General features: G+C 44.0%; 1 protein-coding gene across 1 annotated transcript in view; it reads right to left on the bottom strand.

Moving 5' to 3' along the window:
• LOC311116267 (endophilin-A3-like) overlaps positions 1-18,899 on the bottom strand; it is a 56,955-nt gene that overhangs the window by 16,953 nt on the left and 21,103 nt on the right. Inside the window, exons 2-4 of the mRNA XM_084191375.1 lie at positions 2,201-2,269; positions 1,182-1,254; positions 763-906 (exon numbers count right to left, since the gene is read on the bottom strand). Coding sequence (XP_084047501.1) covers positions 763-906; positions 1,182-1,254; positions 2,201-2,269 — 286 coding nt within the window. The remainder of the gene's footprint in view (positions 1-762; positions 907-1,181; positions 1,255-2,200; positions 2,270-18,899) is intronic.

Below are 18,899 nucleotides of genomic sequence, written 5' to 3'. Positions count from 1 at the left end.
TGAGAAATAATGATTGGTTTCTTGATCACACAGTAAGCTGGTTGATAACTGGATAATGTAATGCCTGATTCAAGTTTATATTGAACATTAGGGGCTGGTTTTCTAGACACAGATTAAGCCTAGGCCAGGATTCAATCATAGAGCAGCACACTGTTTAAGGTTATTCATGCTTGAACCAACACTCGCAGCATTTATCATGAATGTGATCTCCGCGAACAATGGGGGAATTGCTTTTAAAAGGTGCATTGTCTGCAGTCAAATGTACTGCTCTATAGCGCACCTTTGATTGAGGCCTGGCCTTAATCTTTCACTAAGATGGGAACATGAGCTTTAGTCTAGCACTACGCTTAATTTGTGTCTGGGAAACTGGGCATTTACTAATGATATTATCAAAACCCATGTTCAGAGTGAATACGTTTTGTACCCACCAGGTGTCAGAGTTGAGAGGGGAAGCAGCTCAACAAAGCCACAGGTTTACACAGGCAGAAACACTGCACATACCAGCTGGCAGCACACAGGGTGTGTGTGTGTGTGTGTGCAAGCGTGGGTGGATGTGTGCACAGTCAGGTCAGGATGAAAGCTTTTCAAAGGCTTCCTCTCGTGCTCTTCACAGCCCTCACATAGCACAGCGTGTGTGACAGAATGTGTGTGTGTGTGTGTGTGTGTGTGTGTGTGTGTGTGTGTGTGTGTGTGTGTGTGTGTGTGTGTGTGTGTGTGTGCACGTATGTGTGCTGAACGTGTGTGTGTGTGAGTGATTCATACCGAAGGAGGACTCGTCTCCCAGATCATGGCCATAGCGCATCATACAGTCCCCCAGTAGGCCCTCAGTCTGTGGGTATCCTGTGGTCTTCACCTGTCCTCTCATCTTCGACACTGTGTTTAACATCCCCAACTTGGCTCTGGACGCTACAGCAAAACATATGGAGTGATCACTTTTAAGGGCAATATTATTATTTTAATTGTATTTTTTGTCACCAGCAGCATACCACCCTGCATCGCACTGCTACCACCCTGCATTGCACTTTCATTCATCCATCCATCACCCATCCAACCATCCATCCATCCTAACCATTCACCTACAAAGCAAAGTTCTATGACTTCTGCATTATTTCACCAACTTCAAAGATAGCAACTTCACCAACTTTGAACATTAGTCAATATTCTGTAAAGTGTTGTCTCACCTGGGTTAGGTTGTAGGTATTCTGTTGTTTTTGACAAGAGGTCCAACACTGATTTGTTGGTGACCTCGATTTTCTAGAAACAAAATGATCATGTTAGCTCAATAGAGATGGTGTTTATTTCAGCATTTATTGGTTACTAGAAGACAACTGTTTTTCCACCTTGGTCCTGGAGACCCTTCCAGCCCAGTGCAGGTCTATGTTCCAGCCCAGTGCAGGTCTATGTTCCAGCCCAGTACTAACACATCCGATCCAACAACTCAAACACTTGATGGTGAGTTGAGTAGTTGAATCAGGTTTTTTAGTATTGAGCTGGAACAAAAAACTGCACACCCTGCAGGAACCTGACTCAACCACTTAAACGCTCAATGATAGGTTGAATCAGGTGTGTTGAATCAACGGTTGAATCAACTGGTTGAATCAACGTTGTTTCCACGTCATTTCAACCCAAAACATTATATGTGATGGCATTAAATCAACGTGGAAAACTGATTGGATTTGCAAAAAGTAATCAACGTAAGGGCATTTCGCCTTTCTTCACCCAACTTTTAACCCAAATCCAATGACATGGTGAAAATATATATTTTTAAATTACGTTGAATTCACGTCAGTTGACAACTCAACCAAATGTAAATCAACACTAGACGTTGAACAAAAGCCTGCACCTCTGTGAGTTCCCGGGACAACAGAAGAACACCATTGTGGACAGTAAAAGAGCAGTAATGCATCCATCCTGAGGTCTGGTAGTTATTGTCTCCGTCACAAATGGCACCCTATTTCCTATGTAGTGCATTACTTATGAAATATTTGGGACGTAGTCATTGGTAGTAGAGTGAAGTTTCTCTTAGACACTGATCTTAGTTCAGTTTAGCATTTCCCCTATTAATGGTTAAGTTTAGGATTGGTGGAGGGGAAGCTGATCCTAGATATGTACCTAGGGGACAATACACCCCAGAGCCAGCCATTGTGTATACTACAGGAACGTTTTGGGTTGCTAATAGCACCTTCTCTGTCATCCTTACCCTCTCCATCTCCATGAAGTCTTCATCCAGCTTTGTCCCTTCAGTACCACTTATCTTCTCACTCAGCAGCTACAAAGGAGATAGAGATGGAGGGGAGGGAGAGAGACAGAGGTGGGGAGAGAGAGGGAGAGGGGATGTAGGGGGAGGGAGAGAGAGAGAGAGGTGGGGAGACAGAGAGAGGGGATGGAGGGAGAGAGAGGTTGGGAGAGAGGGAGAGAGTGAGAGAGAGGTGGGGAGAGAGGTAGAGGGTGAGCGGATGGGAAAGAAAGAGAGGGAGAGGGGATGGAGGGAGGGAGAGGGGATGGAGGGAGGGAGAGGGGATGGAGGGAGGGAGAGGGGATGGAGGTAGAGGGAGAGAGGAGAGAGAGAGGGAGACAGGGAGGGATGGGGAGGGAGAGAAGGGAGAGAGGGAGAGAAAAAGAGGGAGACGGGGAAGACAGAGAGATAGGGGGTGATTAGTATCATCACTCTTCTTGTTGTTGATGTGCTCTCACCGACAATGACACACACATTTATCATGCAGTAACACTCATTAGATTGAATAGTGTGTGAGAAAGAAATTAGATCAGGGACAGTGGGAGAGTAATGGCAGTGTGTGTATGTGTGTGTGTGTAATGATGACAGTGGTAAACTCCTCATGGAATTGAACAGCACAGTGGCACTCTAGTGATGCTCAGAGGTCTGGGAGACAGAGGGGACTAGCGGTAATAATCACCAGGCTATTAGGTTTCATCTCTCTCTCTGCCTCTTTCTCCATTCATTGTATCCACTACCTCTCCTCTTCACTCCCTCTTTCCCTTGTATCATTCCCTCCCTCCTTCATGTCAACAGTGTGATAGTGGGCCCTTCAGAGAGATGACATCTGCAGAGGCAATCACAACCTCTCTTTCTCACACACACACACACACACACACACACACAGCCTAGGTCTTTCCCTACTAATTTGATGAGCTGCAGCAGGTCAGAGTGTATCAGTCTGAATCTACATCACAGGTGGCTGCTGAGGGGAGAACAGCTCATAATAATGGCTGGAAATGGAATGGAAACCATGTGATTGATGTATTTGATACCATTCCACTTATTCTGCTCCAGCCATTACCACGAGCCCGTCCTCCCCAATTAAGGTGCCACCAACCTCCTGTGATCTACATGTACCTTACCTGATGGTTCACAAATTGGATCGGTAGACGGTAATTCTTAATGTTTTACTGAAACCCTTTACATAAAACATGCTCAAGTGGTGCCATATATCAAATAAAATAAAATACAATTTTATTGGTCACATGCGCCGAATACAACAGGTGCAGACATTACAGTGAAATGCTTACTTACAGCCCTTAACCAACAGTGCATTTATTTTTAACAAAAAAAGTAAAAATAAAACAACAACAAAAAAAGTGTTGAGAAAAAAAAGAGCAGAAGTAAAATAAAATAACAGTAGGGAGGCTATATATACAGGGGGGTACCGTTGCAGAGTCAATGTGCGGGGGCACCGGCTAGTTGAGGTAGTTGAGGTAATATGTACATGTGGGTAGAGTTAAAGTGACTATGCATAAATAATTAACAGAGTAGCAGCAGCGTAAAAAGGATGGGGTGGGGGGGCAGTGCAAATAGTCCGGGTAGCCATGATTAGCTGTTCAGGAGTCTTATGGCTTGGGGGTAGAAGCTGTTGAGAAGTCTTTTGGACCTAGACTTGGCACTCCGGTACCGCTTGCCGTGCGGTAGCAGAGAGAACAGTCTATGACTAGGGTGGCTGGAGTCTTTGACAATTTTGAGGGCCTTCCTCTGACACCGCCTGGTATAGAGGTCCTGGATGGCAGGAAGCTTGGCCCCAGTGATGTACTGGGCCGTACGCACTACCCTCTGTAGTGCCTTGCGGTCGGAGGCCAAGCAGTTGCCATACCAGGCGGTGATGCAACCAGTCAGGATGCTCTCGATGGTGCAGCTGTAGAATTTTTTGAGGATCTGAGGACCCATGCCAAATCTTTTCAGTCTCCTGAGGGGGAATAGGCTTTGTCGTGCCCTCTTCACGACTGTCTTGGTGTGTTTGGACCATGATAGTTTGTTAGTGATGTGGACACCAAGGAACTTGAAGCTCTCAACCTGTTCCACTACAGCCCCGTCGATGAGAATGGGGGCGTGCTCAGTCCTCTTTTTTTTCCTGTAGTCCACAATCATCTCCTTTGTCTTGGTCACGTTGAGGGAGAGGAACTGTGCAAACACGACAAATCACTCTATAAAGAAAGATGTGTTGGTAGGTAGTAGATACATGCTATGGAAGCACAAACACAATAATATTGTAATAAGATAGCCGATTACAAACCCCATAGGAAACTGTTTCAACATTTGGTTTTAGCGTGGCCTCCTACTGTACATGATGCAGCCAACTCTTTTATCATTGTCAAGCCATACAGTGCATCTTTGGCATGACAACGTACTAAATAAGTCCCACATTAAACGTCATCAATCAGGGAATGACAACACACGGACACTGAGAGGAGCTGTTGACTACAGCACAAACAGACAGGGACACTACCAGGCAGGCTCATTTGTTTTGAAGGACTGTCCCAGCTAACACTGAACGTTCCCATAACATTCCCTAAAGGTTCTCCTTTGGTTATTTGAAAAACAACTTTCCCATAAAGCATGTGTGTCCATGTATGCTGATGATTCAACCATATACGCATCAGCAACCACAGCTAATGAAGTCACCGAAACCCTTAACAAAGAGTTGCAGTCTGTTTTGGAATGGGTGGCCACTAATAAACTGGTCCTGAACATCTCTAAAACTAAGAGCATTGTATTTGGTACAAATCATTCCCTAAGTTCTAGACCTCAGCTGAATCTGGTAATGAATGGTGTGGCTGTTGAACAAGTTGAGGAGACTAAATGACTTGGCGTTACCTTAGTTTGTCAAAACATATAGATTCAATGGTTGTAAAGTTGGGGAGAGGTCTGTCCGTAATAAAAATATGCTCTGCTTTTTTGACACCACACTCCAAAAAGCAAGTTCTCTAGCTCTAGTTTTGTCTAATCTTGGTTATTGTCCAGTCGTGTGGTCTAGTGCTGTAAGGAAATACCTAGTTAAGCTGCAGCTGGCCCAGAACAGAGCGGCACGTATTGCTCTTCATTGTAATCAGAGGGCTAATATAAATACTATGCATGCCAGTGTCACGATCGTTTAAAGACTGGTCGAACCAAGGCGCAGCGTGATAAGCGTACATGTTTATTACAACTGTGCAAACACGACAAAACAACAAACAAACGATACGTGAAGTCTTAAGGTACACACAACAAACCTATACGGAACAAGATCCCACAACCCACTAGTGCCAACAGGCTACCTAAGTATGGTCCCCAATCAGAGACAACGAGCTACAGCTGCCTCTGATTGGGAACCACCCTGGCCAACATAGATCTATACATACTAGATCTAACCATAGACAATAAACATAGCACAACACGACACAGAAAATACACACCCTGACTCAACAAATATGAGTCCTAGAGTCAGGGCGTGACAGTCAGTCTCTCTTGGCTAAGAGTTGAGGAGAGACTGACTGCAACACTCCTTCTTTTTATAAGAAACATTAATGTGTTGAAAATTCCAAATTGTTTGCATAGTCAACTTACACACAGCTCTGACACACACCTACCCCACCAGACATGCCACTAGGGTCTTTTCACAGTCCCCAAATCCAGAACAAATTCAAGAAAGCATACAGTATTATATAGAGCCATTATTGAATGGAACTCCGTTCCATCTCATATTGCTCAAATAAACAGCAAACCTGGTTTCAGGAAACAGATAAAGCAACACCTCACGGCACAACGCCTCTCCCCTATTTGACCTAGATAGTTTGTGTGTATGTATTGATATGTAGGCAATGTGTGCCTTTAAAAAAAATGTAGTTCTGTCCTTGAGCTGTTCTCTTAATGTTCTGTATCATGTCATGTTTCATGTTTTGTGTGGACCCCAGGAAGAGTAGCTGCTGCTTTTGCAACAGCTAATGGGGATCCTAATAAAATACCAAATACCAAATAATGTTGTGGGAAACTAAATGTGTTAGCTGGGGTGTCAATCTAAGGAGTTAAGTTCTGAAGCAGAGAGACTATTCCTTTGGCAGTGATAAGAAGATTAAAATTCAGTATAGTACAGTAGGCTAATTCCTTAAAACGTAGGCTAACAGCTGAGCCACGAAGGTCAGAGAGAAGTCCAGAACTTTGAGTTCCCTGAAGACCGGTCAGAGAGAAGTCCAGAACTTTGAGTTCCCTGAAGACCGGTCAGCGAGAAGTCCAGAACTTTGAGCTCCCTGAAGACCAGTCAGAGAGAAGTCCAGAACTTTGAGCTCCCTGAAGACCAGTCAGAGAGAAGTCCATAACTTTGAGCTCCATGAAGACCGGTCAGAGAGCTAAATATTCAGGGACTGCTAAAGGACAAGACACACCAGTATGCATCACTGCAGAAATATCCCCCTGACTCTGTTCCACTAAGACACTAAGGGGTGAATCCTAACTTCAACTTATGTCAAATTGTAACTTAGCCATGCAGGGAGGGAGGGTTAGTAGGCTGAGGAAAGGACAAAGTCTACGTTTGCCACTAACCAATACTTCTACGTATGCCACTAACCAATATAGGTGATATGTGTTGGAGCCTGTGAATGTACTACCATGCCAAATTATTTTAGGTTGAGAGGCAACAGAGCTGGAGAAACCTTCCCACAACCTTCCCTACATCCCTCCTTTTCGTGAAGACCGGACACTGATATAGATATGAGGAGGGAAAGTACTGTAGCCTGAGGACAACTTCTACCCAGAACACTGTATACCTGACCCCTGACCTCTGGAGTCGGTGGAACACAGCACCTAGAACAGCTGATAATGGAACTCTGATGTAACATGGGTTTTATGGAGAAGAACTGTGTAATGGAGGTTTTATGGAAAAGACACAGACAGTTAGGGGAGAGTGGGGTAAATTCAAAAAAAAATTACATTCAGCATCACTCCGTCAAGGGAAATATAGCATTCTTTCTAACAAAGATATCTACACATACTGTATTTCCGGATGTTGTGTATCCCTGGATATAATCAGAATACATGTAAACATTACAGTTTTGAAAACATAGCTTGTCCCAAAAAAGTGGTCTCTTGGCACAACTTACCCCGGGTATGGGGTAAGTTAAGCCGTGGGACAGGGTAAGTTAAGCCGCCTACAAATTTCTGTACTGAAGTTAACACCATACACATAAAGTACTCGGTATCAGTGGAGGTTGCTGAGGGGAGGACAGCTCAAAATAATGACTGGAATTGAGTTAATGGAATGGTATCAAACACAATCCATTCACTCCATTCCAGACATTATTTTGAGCCGTCCTCCACTCAGCAGCCTCCACTGCTCTGTACCTTACATTGTCAAATATAAACAAATACCATGTACACCACAATGATGGGTGACCACCATTTCATAACACGTGGGGTGATGCTGGGTATCCTCTGAAATAGAAGTGTAGAATATATTTTGTATTAAGATTCTAACCCATGTCGACTCTGGCATCATACAGTATGTGTAGCTGGGTCAGAGGCTTTAACTGAACCACACAGGCCACAAGATACCTTTCTCTGTAGATCTACATGAGAGGAAATTGTGATAGCCTTTACTCCTTACGACACAATGGGAAGGAAATCACTACATCGCTACACTCTTAGAAAAAAGGGTTCTTTGGCTGTCCATATAGGATAACCCTTTTTGGTTCCAGGTAGAACCCTTTTTGCTTCTAGGTGGAACCCTCTGTAGAAAGGGTTCTACATGGAACCAAAAGGGTTCTACCTGGAACCAAAAAGAGTTCTTCAAAGGGTTCTCCTATGGGGACAGCCGAACAACCCTTTAAGATTCTAGATAGCACCTTTTTCTCTAAGAGTGTAGAGGCACTATCTGGTGTGTAGCCTTGCTTCTCCGACATCCTATTTCTGGAAGGAGTAGTCTACTGCAGACCTGGGTTCAAATACTATTTGAAATCGTAATACTTTTAGTGTTTCCAGGTAGGAGAGGTTTGCACTTTTGGGACTTCAATTGGTTCCATTGCACCAGGAAAGCTCAATAAAGCACAGCTAAAGTATTTGGAATGATTTCAAATAGTACTAGAACCCAGGTCTCACTATACAAGTTCTACAGAAGAACCTCCACTAGCTAACTGCAACAGTGTAGGACTGTACTGTAGCTGAAAGTGTAAACATCAACCAGAAGTGAAATGCTCTTTTGCAAGAGAAGTGCACTCTCCTCATCCGAATCCTCACAGACCATTTTTTGAGTTTCACTTCAGAGCACAAAGCACTAACATTATTTTAAACAACTACAGGGAACTAAACCTTGAACTTAGTATATATTGTTCCTAAAAGTAGACTTGTTTCACTCTAACACTGCGAATGACGAGTGATGTCACACAAATTAGCGAGGACAGAAAGCAGCATGCCACACTGTCACCAAGTGGCTAAATATAACGGTGCTAATGTGTCCTACAAGGCACAGGCACAACGCCACAGCACTGGCTAATAACAGATAAGACAGACTTACGGACAGACAGACAGGCTCCTCCTGATTCAGTGATTTGACAATAACCATCCGGCAGAACTGGCCTCCAAATCAATGTCTTGATTAGTTGAATCAGGTGTGTCAATGCAAGGCTGGAACAAAAGCCTGCTCAACCGTAGCTCTTCATGGCCAGTGTTGGTGAACTGATCCTCAGAGTTCACAAAACGATCTGCCATCGATAACATTTGACAATCTCCCAGCTGAATTTGTCAGGCTCTGTACGTCAGTGACTGTGTGCCTCCCAAATGTCACCCTATATAGCATGCACTACCCCTATGGGCCCTGGTCAAATGTAGAGCACTAAAGTGGGAATAGGGTGACATTTGGAAGGCAACATCTGATTCACACCAGCTTGTGTCCTTTTCTTGGGAGCAGGAGTTGGCGGCTGTGAGTCAGAATACAGGGCTGAACTGTGACACTGGCTGTAGTCTTTATGCATTAAAGGGCTGAACTGTGACTTTACAAGGTTTCCCTCAGGAAACACTCTGTGTTCTACAATCCCGAGGGTCGTCAGCTGAAACGACTACTGTCATTCATTACAGGAACAATAACCGACCACTGACTGGTCCAGTTCCTGAAAGCGAATGTGTGTGTGTGTGTACGTGCAAGCCTTGACTGAGTTATCTGAATGAAGTTATCTAACACACTGCAGAAGAAATCTGTGGGAGAAAGGCTTTTCTTTCAAGAACAGCTCACAAGCTAAGTCAAAGTTGTCAAAGTGGAGTCTTGCCTAAAGGTCTACAGACAGTTGTGTACTTATCATTCAGTTGCCGGTTTCCTGAAAGCCTTGTAGCTAATCTGGTACTCAATTTATTTTGACGACCCAGACTACCCACATCACTTGTAGAACAGCAAAGTGCTTCACTTGACAAATGTTGTTCGTTCACACAGACATTGACCATCAAACAAGGTTCAGGAAACTCACCCATATTGGCTGATGATGACACACCGTAGGCCTATCACGGCTGTAGTGCAAACTTAGTCACAGTTTCCTTGTAAGTGAGACCAACCGAAACATTGTGCAATCAGCCCACACAGCAATCAATTGCAAAAAATCTATTTGTCTCCCAGTTCACTCGCAGGCTTGGGTAGTGTGTTATCCCTAGGCAAAGTGTTCCAGTAGTGATGGATCATAGCTGTGTCGGCTGGGGGTCGATGGTTGTAGGGTGAAGTTACCCCTAGACGCTGATCTTGGGTCAGTTTTGCATTTACCCCACTATTGGTTAAGGTTAGGATTGGGGGAGGGGAAGCTGATCCTAGATCTTTAGCTAGGGGAGACTTAGCCGCCGAGCACTGGGGGGTTGATGACTGCGTAACGTCAGCAGCATTGAGCTCGAACAAACCTATCAGGCGGAGACAGAGGAAGCATGGCCATAGACACACCAGCTGCTGCTAAGTTCACAGAATAGCAGAAGCTGGTGTACAGTAGGACCAAGGCCCAGCAGCAGCATAGAACAGCATAGGCCCCCAAAGCAACATCCAAGCCCTGTGGCACAAAACCTGTCCACTCAAACTGATAGAAGTCTAACTCTTTTAGGCATGGGTCAACAGAGCTAGGCGAGGACTCTACCCTCACCTATACAATGTTAGGGGAAACTCTGAGATACAAGCTAGCCTGTCTGGTCCTATATACTGTTTGTGCTGTAGCCAACTCTTCTTTTGTTGTCAAGACATAGGCTACATGCATCTTGGGAAGGTAATGAATTAACACAGACAGGAGTTGGCTAAAGCACCAGAGACAGGACCATAGATAGTCTTCTTCCTTAGGAATCTGGAGATTCAGTCCTAGACTATGTCTGATCCTTCTTTGTCTCATACTAGACTCCTTTCAGACAGAGAATCCCTCAACAATTAGTCTGTAACAACAATAACCTTTAATTATATCACCACCATGTTAGGTTGTCATGGTGGCCCAAGTTGTGTGTGCTTTCGTTGGTTTGTTCCAGTCATCCTGGATCAGGTCTCTGTGGAAGAGATTTGAGCTCAATGTGTCAAAGCAGGTCCTACAGAGGCCAATCATCACTGGTTTCACTCCTCTTAAATCTCTCGGTTACACACTGTACACATCTAGTGATGTAGTGCAGAACACTCACATTTACGGACTATAACTGGCTATTCATGTTTTCTACCGATGATTCAATTTGAGGAGGAAGATCCGCGTCATCAAATGAATGGACCTCACATCAACCCTCACATTTGGAATATTGTTCCATTTCCACACATATTAGTCATAATACACTGGCAGGGTGTATTTGCCATCACTAACTATTCTGACGACACCGTCAATGACAGTGTCTGAGTCAGTATTCACACAGTACCACCCACTAACCTTATGCAACCAATGGGCCAGTATTCACACAGCCCCGCCCACTAACCTTATGTAACCAACAGGCCAGCAGATCAACACAACAACGTAGCAGAGAGAGAGAGATGGCGGGGACGGGGGGGGGGGTAGACAGGAAACAGAAGTGACTCTGTGTGCTTAGTGGAGACACCATGGCTCAACCCAAATGGCACCCTATTCCCTATATAGTGCACTGTGTAGATATTGGGGACACAAAACACACAGCGCTGCAGTCAGCAATGCTGCCAGATCAGCAGTGATGTCGAAGACACTGAGTGTATCACTGTAGCAGTAGGAGGGAAATCTAAGGGGCTGCAATGTACCAATAGGTTACGACAGACCCACTTTCTCAAAGGATGTTTGGCCCATTGAGTTTTCGAGTGCAGACTTTGCTGCATGGCACTGACTGTGTCAGTAGGGTGAGCTAGCCTACTTTTCCAACATGCTTTCAGTTAGGCCCTCTACAGTTTTTGTGGTGGACAGGGTACAGAATGTTAGCCTGCCATAAAGTATCTCAAGTCCTTTGAGATGTAGTAAAATGTGCAAATAAAAGCTATATAACTGTGATCCATTATTAGTTTGGAGCCCGTGTCAGAAAAAGGTCAGGTTAGTGTTACCACTTCTAATGCAAATAGCCCCGATGCACCTCCCTCTTTCTCCCCTGCCCCGCTACAAAGTTTCTCCCTGCAGGCAGTCTGAGTCTGAGGTGCTAAACTTGACCCCAAAAAAACATCTGGGTCAGATCCTCTCTTCTTTAAGGTTGCAGCCCCTATCATCGCCAAGCCCATCTCTGACCTTTTTAACCTGTCTCTCCTCTCTGGGGAGGTTCCCATTGCTTGGAAGGCAGCCTCGGTGCGTCCTTTATTTAAAGGGGGAGATCAAGCTGATCCTAACTGTTATAGGCCAATTTCTATTTTGCCCTGTTTATCAAAGGTGTTGGAAAAACATGTAAATAATCAACTGACTGGCTTTCTTGATGTCTATAGTATTGTTACGAACCCCGTGGCTTTAAAAGTCTAGGGTGGATGGAAAAGAGACCCGTAACATAATTCATGCAAATTAGAATCATGACATGGAAACAGTGAGAAAAAAAAAATACACCGACAACCATAAGCTACCGTCAAACACAAGATGTTTATTTTGAACACACGGTAAAGGTTTGGGAAAAAGGGCTGAGCAGGACCCAAGGAATGAAACAATAATGTAAAAAAAAAACTAAACTGATCTTGCCTGCCTCAAGAACCGCTAAGCTACTGCTAATCATACAGAAATTACAGTGGGTGGTCCGCTCAGGTCTAACTAGTGTTTTTAGACCATTTTCTTCCTACGGGTAATGTATGCCCAAGGGCAACTTGCTTAAATCCCCCTTTTCCCAGAAACACACAACATAGTTAACAAACAGAGTAACCAGCAAATGAGTGAGTACACAAAACACAGGACACCACAGTATCCATACTCACATTCTGAAAATAGTCTCCCAACAAACACAACTGACTGGCTTTTAAAACAATGGGAGGTGTAAGTGAAAAACCAGAAACAGGTGGTGCAATACAGAGGAATGTCCACTGATTGGTCCACCTCAGCAATCAGCAGACAAACGGATGTCGGACAGGTGGGACACCCCAACGACCACCAATCAGGAACATAAGGACACCTGTGATTAGGGCAGAAGGAGAGGAAAAACACAAAAACACACACAGGATACCTGTATCCGTAACAAGTATTCTTTCTGGTATGCAATCTGGTTTCCGCTCAGGTTATGGATGTGTCACTGCAACCTTAAAGGTCCTAAATGATGTCACCATTGCCCTTGATTCTAAGCAATATTGTGCTGCTATTTCTATTGACTTGGCCAAAGCTTTTGATAACGGTAGACCATTCCATTCTTGTAGGCCAGCTAAGGAGTATTGGTGTCTCTGAGGGGTCTTTGGCCTGGTTTGCTAACTACCTCTCTCAAAGAGTGCAGTGTATAAAGTCAGAACATCTACTGTCTCAGTCACTGCCTGTCACCAAGGGAGTACCCCAAGGCTCTTCTCAATTTACATCAACAACATAGCTCAGGCAGTAGGAAGCTCTCTCATACATTTATATGCAGATGATACAGTCTTATACTCAGCTGGCCCCTCCCTGGATTTTGTGTTAAACTCTCTACAATAAAGCTTTCTTAGTGTCCAACAAGCTTTCTCTGCCCTTAACCTTGTTCTGAACACCTCCAAAACAAAGGTCATGTGGTTTGGTAAGAAGAATGCCACTCTCCCCACCGGTGTGATTACTACCTCTGAGAGTTTAGAGCTTGAGGTAGTCACCTCATACAAGTACTTGGGAGTATGGCTAGACGGTACACTGTCCTTCTCTCAGCACATATCAAAGCTGCAGGCTAAGGTTAAATCTAGACTTGGTTTCCTCTATCGTAACCGCTCCTCTTTTACCCCAGCTGCCAAACTAACCCTGGTTCAGATGACCATCCTACCCATGCTGGATTACTGAGACGTAATTTATAGATCGGCAGGTAAGGGTGCTCTCGAGCAGCTAGATGTTCTTTACCATTCGGCCACCAGATTTGCCACCAATGCTCCTTATAGGACACATCACTGCACTCTATATTCCTATGTAAACTGGTCATCTCTGTATACCCGTCGCAAGACCCACTGGTTGATGCTTATTTATAAAACCCTCTTAGGCCTCACTTCCCCCTATCGGAGATAACTACTGCAGCCCTCATCCTCCACATACAACACCCGTTCTGCCAGTCACATTCTGTTAAAGGTCCCCAAAGCACACACATCCCTGGGTCGCTCCTCTTTCAGTTCGCTGCAGCTAGTGACTGGAACGAGCTGCAAAAAACACTCAAACTGGACAGTTTTATCTCCATCTCTTCATTCAAAGACTCAATCATGGACACTCTTACTGACAGTTGTGACTGCTTCGCGTGATGTATTGTTGTCTCTACCTTCTTGCCTTTGTGCTGTTGTCTGTGCCCAATAACGTTTGTACCATGTTTTGTGCTGCTACCATGTTATGCTTTTGCCATGTTGTGTTGCTACCATGTTGTTGTCATGTGGTATTGCTACCATGCTGTGTTGTCATGTGTTGTTGCCATGCTATGTTGTTGTCTTAGGTCTCTCTTTATGTAGTGTTGTGGTGTCTCTCTTGTCGTGATGTGTGTTTTGTCCTATATTTTTATTTTTAATCCCAGCCCCCGTCCCCGCAGGAGGCCTTTTGCCTTTTGGTAGGCCGTCATTGTAAATAAGAATTTGTTCTTAACTGACTTGCCTAGTTAAATAAAGGTTAAATGCAAATAAATAAATAAATAGTGATAGTGAAATCAGAGTAGGATAGCCATCGACACACCTGACAAAGCATCAAAGGTGCAGAGGAATGAAACACTCTACAAAATTGGACATTTAGTCCAACACAAGTCTATAGGTCTCAGACAAGGTTACTTATCATGCAAGCATGGTTCCAAACCATTTAAATTATACCAGCACACCACCTAACTACCTACTTACCTATTACCAGCCAGTCATACCACTCCAGGGGGGAGCCCACATGGCCTTCCCCCATTAGCTGCTCTATCTCCTGGGCTGGCTGCCTCAAATCTGGGCCTTTCCTTTCCATTCCACACTGTGCCTCTACTACTACCAGTCTGCCACTGAACACTGAATGCTCAACACACCATCTAGGTCACCGGGTAAAATTAGCAATCTCTGACGGTGGATATTAGCCCAATATGGTTGCCAAACATTTCTAGGACAACGGAGGGGGTGAATCACAGAGAGATGTGAATGAAACGTACTGTGGAGAAATGTAACACAACTGGGCTACAGAGCAATGTAAAATATGTAATTGCAACCACTTAAATGACAAAAAAAAATAGAGTTTCACCTGCATAAATACTGACATCCCACTGGGCAAACACTGGTTGATTCAACGCTGTTCCCACGTCATTTCAACAAAATTGCGTTGAACCAACATGGAATGGATGTTGAATTGATGTCCATGCCCAATTGGATGGACCTTTTGAAATAACATAGAATCAAACTAAATACAGATATCTTAGCATACCCATTGTCCAAAGTGTTGTGGGCCATTGGCCTGCTGCTATAAGATAGAATGAGGAAAAAAATGTAGAGATAAAGAGAGCAGCTGTGGGGTGACAATGACACTGGATTTGGAGAGAGAGAGAGAGAGAGATAGAACTAGAAAAAAAAAAGCAGAGATAAAGAGAGCAGTTGTGGGGTGACAATGACCGGCTCCAGCAGGCCACAGCTGCTCCTAATTCACCACTGAGTCACCACACCAGATTACATGGCAAAAACCATTGCAGCTCTTAATCCAGATTGACGTAACCTAATGTACATTGGAGGTGTAATTATCCCCTAGCAATTAACTCAAATTACCACTGGGGGCAAGAGCCTTGGACTTCCAAATCTAATCAAGGAAGAGTCACTTTGGAGACTTCGGAAGTGAAGTCAGTTACATGCTGTTGGGCTCTACGTGGAACATTTGGGAACATTCTGAACTGCATGAAGTGAAACTGATGACGAAGTTCTTGAAATGTTTTGGATGGTACAAACAATTATATATTTTTCTATTCCATTTAAAGTGAATTCAGTTAGACACAGTTGGGCTCTACTTTGAGCATTTGGGAAAGTTCTGGGCACGTAATAATGCAGTGTCTCAGAGAAGGAGTGCTGGTCTACGATCAGATGTGCCTTTTAGATCATAATAAATAAGATTTATATGGACCAGGGGGACCTGATCCTAGATCAGCACTCCTACTCTGAGAAGAATCATGAATATGGACCAAATATTGCTTGTGAAGTGAAACTGAGAAAAATGTTTTTCAAATGTTTTAGAAGGTACGGCCAATAACGTTTTTTTCCTGAGTTTTTATTTTCTATCCTGACAATGGGAGACCGAGTGTTACTTTGCAGTTTCCTGTTCTTTGAAAATAATGCCGTGGCAACAATATAAAGACGATTCAGAAAGTCCAGGGGGGAGTTTTCACATTGACTCTGGGATACAACAGGGTCATTCCCTGGGCTGTGATGACACACAGCCACCACACCTTTACATTGATTTGTGTAAGCAAACAACTAACCGACAATGAGTCAACAACAGGGACACAAGTGGACAGAAAACCATACTGAAACTGCTCCCTGCTATCATGACAACAGTCGAGAAACTAAAGAGAGATATTTAGGTCGGGATTCAAACAAACGCACATTAACGACCTGTGCTACCCGGTTCACTTTTTAAAGGCGATTTCTCCTTGAGTCAGCAATCGTGGCGTTTACAGCGAAAGTGATCTCCACAAACGTCAGGGAAATTCCCTTTAATTGCGTATCGCTGTGCGCAGGCCTTTAATCTGAGTTGGATCGAATTCCGGCCTTAGCTTATTTTAGGTAACAATCTTAAATAGCATGAGGAATAGAGGCCTAAATTAGCCTTGCTAAAGTTTCTAACATTTGGTGTTATTGGATTAGTTAGTTAGTATACATCAATACCAATGTAAGACGTAGAATGAAGAGTTGATACCCAAAAGTACAGTACATTAACAGTATAAGCATACAGTGATGTTTACAAAACAATCACACCAATCAGTTCCAAGAGTTTGCGCTGTCATTTCCCATTGATGCTGCTACTGATACTAACTGGAGACAATTGAACACAGATAAACTACTACATTTCCTTTGGAAAACCCAGCTGGTTTCAGTATTTCCCCTGCTTTCCCGAATCTCCCAGCCCAGGATAGATTACAATAGGAATTCAGCGGAATATATTTTAGGGAATTTATTTCCCTACCGATCTACACAAGCTACTCCACATTTTCATAGTGAAAGAAAAATTATAGAAAATGTACCAAATTAATAAAATAAAACGAAGATGTCTTGATTGAGTATGTCTCCACACCCCAGAGTTAATACTTGGTACACCCCAGAGTTAATACTTGGTACACCCCAGAGTTAATACTTGGTACACCCCAGAGTTAATACTTGGTACACCCCAGAGTTAATACTTGGTGGAAGCACTTTTGGCAGCCATTACAGCTGTGAATCATTTTAAATAAGATTCTATCAACTTTGCACGACTCTTATCCATTGTTTTTGTCAAAATTACACAAGCTCTGTGTATTATTTGGGGAATCATTGCTGGACAGCAATATTCAAACCATGTCTCTGATTTTCAAAACTACTTTTTCTTTCACTTTGAAAATGTGGAGTAGGTTGTGTACATCAGTAGGAAAAAAAAAAAATGTAATACATGTTTTTATTTAATTTTAAGGCAGCAGAATGTGAAGATTGTGCAAGGGTGTATAGACTTTCATTTGGCACTATATCACTAAGGCCTGGACATAGTGAACATCATAGATCACTATAGCCACACTCCACACCAGCAAAGGGTCAGAACCCATTATAAACTAAACATCTCAGACATGAATATTTTAAGGGCCTGTCAAGAGGGTGTTTATTTAACAGAGAGAGTTATTGTGGGGAGAGAGCGAGCGAGCGAGAGAGAGAGAGAAGGAAAAGTGAGAGAGATAATATTATTGTGTGAGAGAGAGAGAGAGAGAGAGAGAGAGAGAGAGAGAGAGAGAGAGAGAGAGAGAGATAATGTTATTGTAGGAGGGAGAGAATGGCAGGAGAGTCGTACAGCCTACCCCAACCAAATGGAGAGGCCTTAGAAGCACCCCCCCACTGTTCAGAGGTCATTAAAATACAGTACCCTCTGAATGTAAAAAACGACAAGACACAAAAAGAGTACAAATTGAAACTTCTTTTGGGGAAGCAGGAGACACTTTTTGCTGATTTGTATAAAAATGGGAACATAAGCAACCTTATCTTCCACACAGACCATCCCCTGGCATGGCACAGTGCTATACTAGCACACTACCCCTCTGTTAAGAGGGGGGGTGTTAGCGACGGGTGGAAACTCAGGATACTGGACTACGAGGACTCTGAGTCGTCTAATATTAATCTCTATAAATCTGGAACCGTTTTGGTTCCAGGCAACACCAAACAGTTCCAGCTGGACTTTCACCTAATCAAAGAAATAGCTCAGCAGGAGAAGCTCTCCCTTGAGAAATATACCCCTACCCCGAGCGGGTCAGACCAGACCTCTTCATTAAATAACCCCACAGAGCAACCCCAAGCAGAAAGTCAACTTCCCAGCACAGAGTACTACTCCCTCATTGAAATGAAGGATACATTCACCCAGCTGGAGGTAAGGCAGGTGGAGCTGGAACAGCAGGTGAACACACTCCAGTCAGCACAGACCCAGACAACAGTCCAGCACAACAACACCCCCTTAACTAGACCTGAAGAGCTGCAGGTAGAGAGAGACATGTCTGCACTCTGGACTGTGGTGAGACAACATCAACAGGAGAAAGAGCAGGAGCAGGAGAAGAACAGAACACTAGAGGAGAGGATCAGAGTGCTGGAGGAGAAGGTGAGAACGATGACGGGTGACATAGAACAACCCATTAGAGAGCTGGCCACCCCCGCAGAGAAGCCAGCAGAACAGCCCACCTCAGATCCTGGCCAAAGTCTCGACACCGCAGCAGAACAGTACACCCTAGACCCTGACCATAGCCTCGACATCACACCCAGACAAACAAATGAAGAATCCCAAGCCCAGGGGATCCCAACCCCTCTGAGCAACCCCCCAGTCAGACACTCTGATAGCCCTCATGACGACCCCCCACACCCACTGAGGACATACACAAGCCACAGATTGTACTCCTTATGGACTCAAACAGGAAA

The sequence above is a fragment of the Coregonus lavaretus genome, assembly GCF_964263955.1.
Source record: "Coregonus lavaretus genome assembly, contig: HAP1_SCAFFOLD_2410, whole genome shotgun sequence".
Classification (NCBI taxonomy): Eukaryota; Metazoa; Chordata; class Actinopteri; order Salmoniformes; family Salmonidae; genus Coregonus; species Coregonus lavaretus.
The sequence above is the reverse complement of the archived record's forward strand: the minus strand, read 5'-3'. Positions and strand labels throughout refer to the sequence as shown.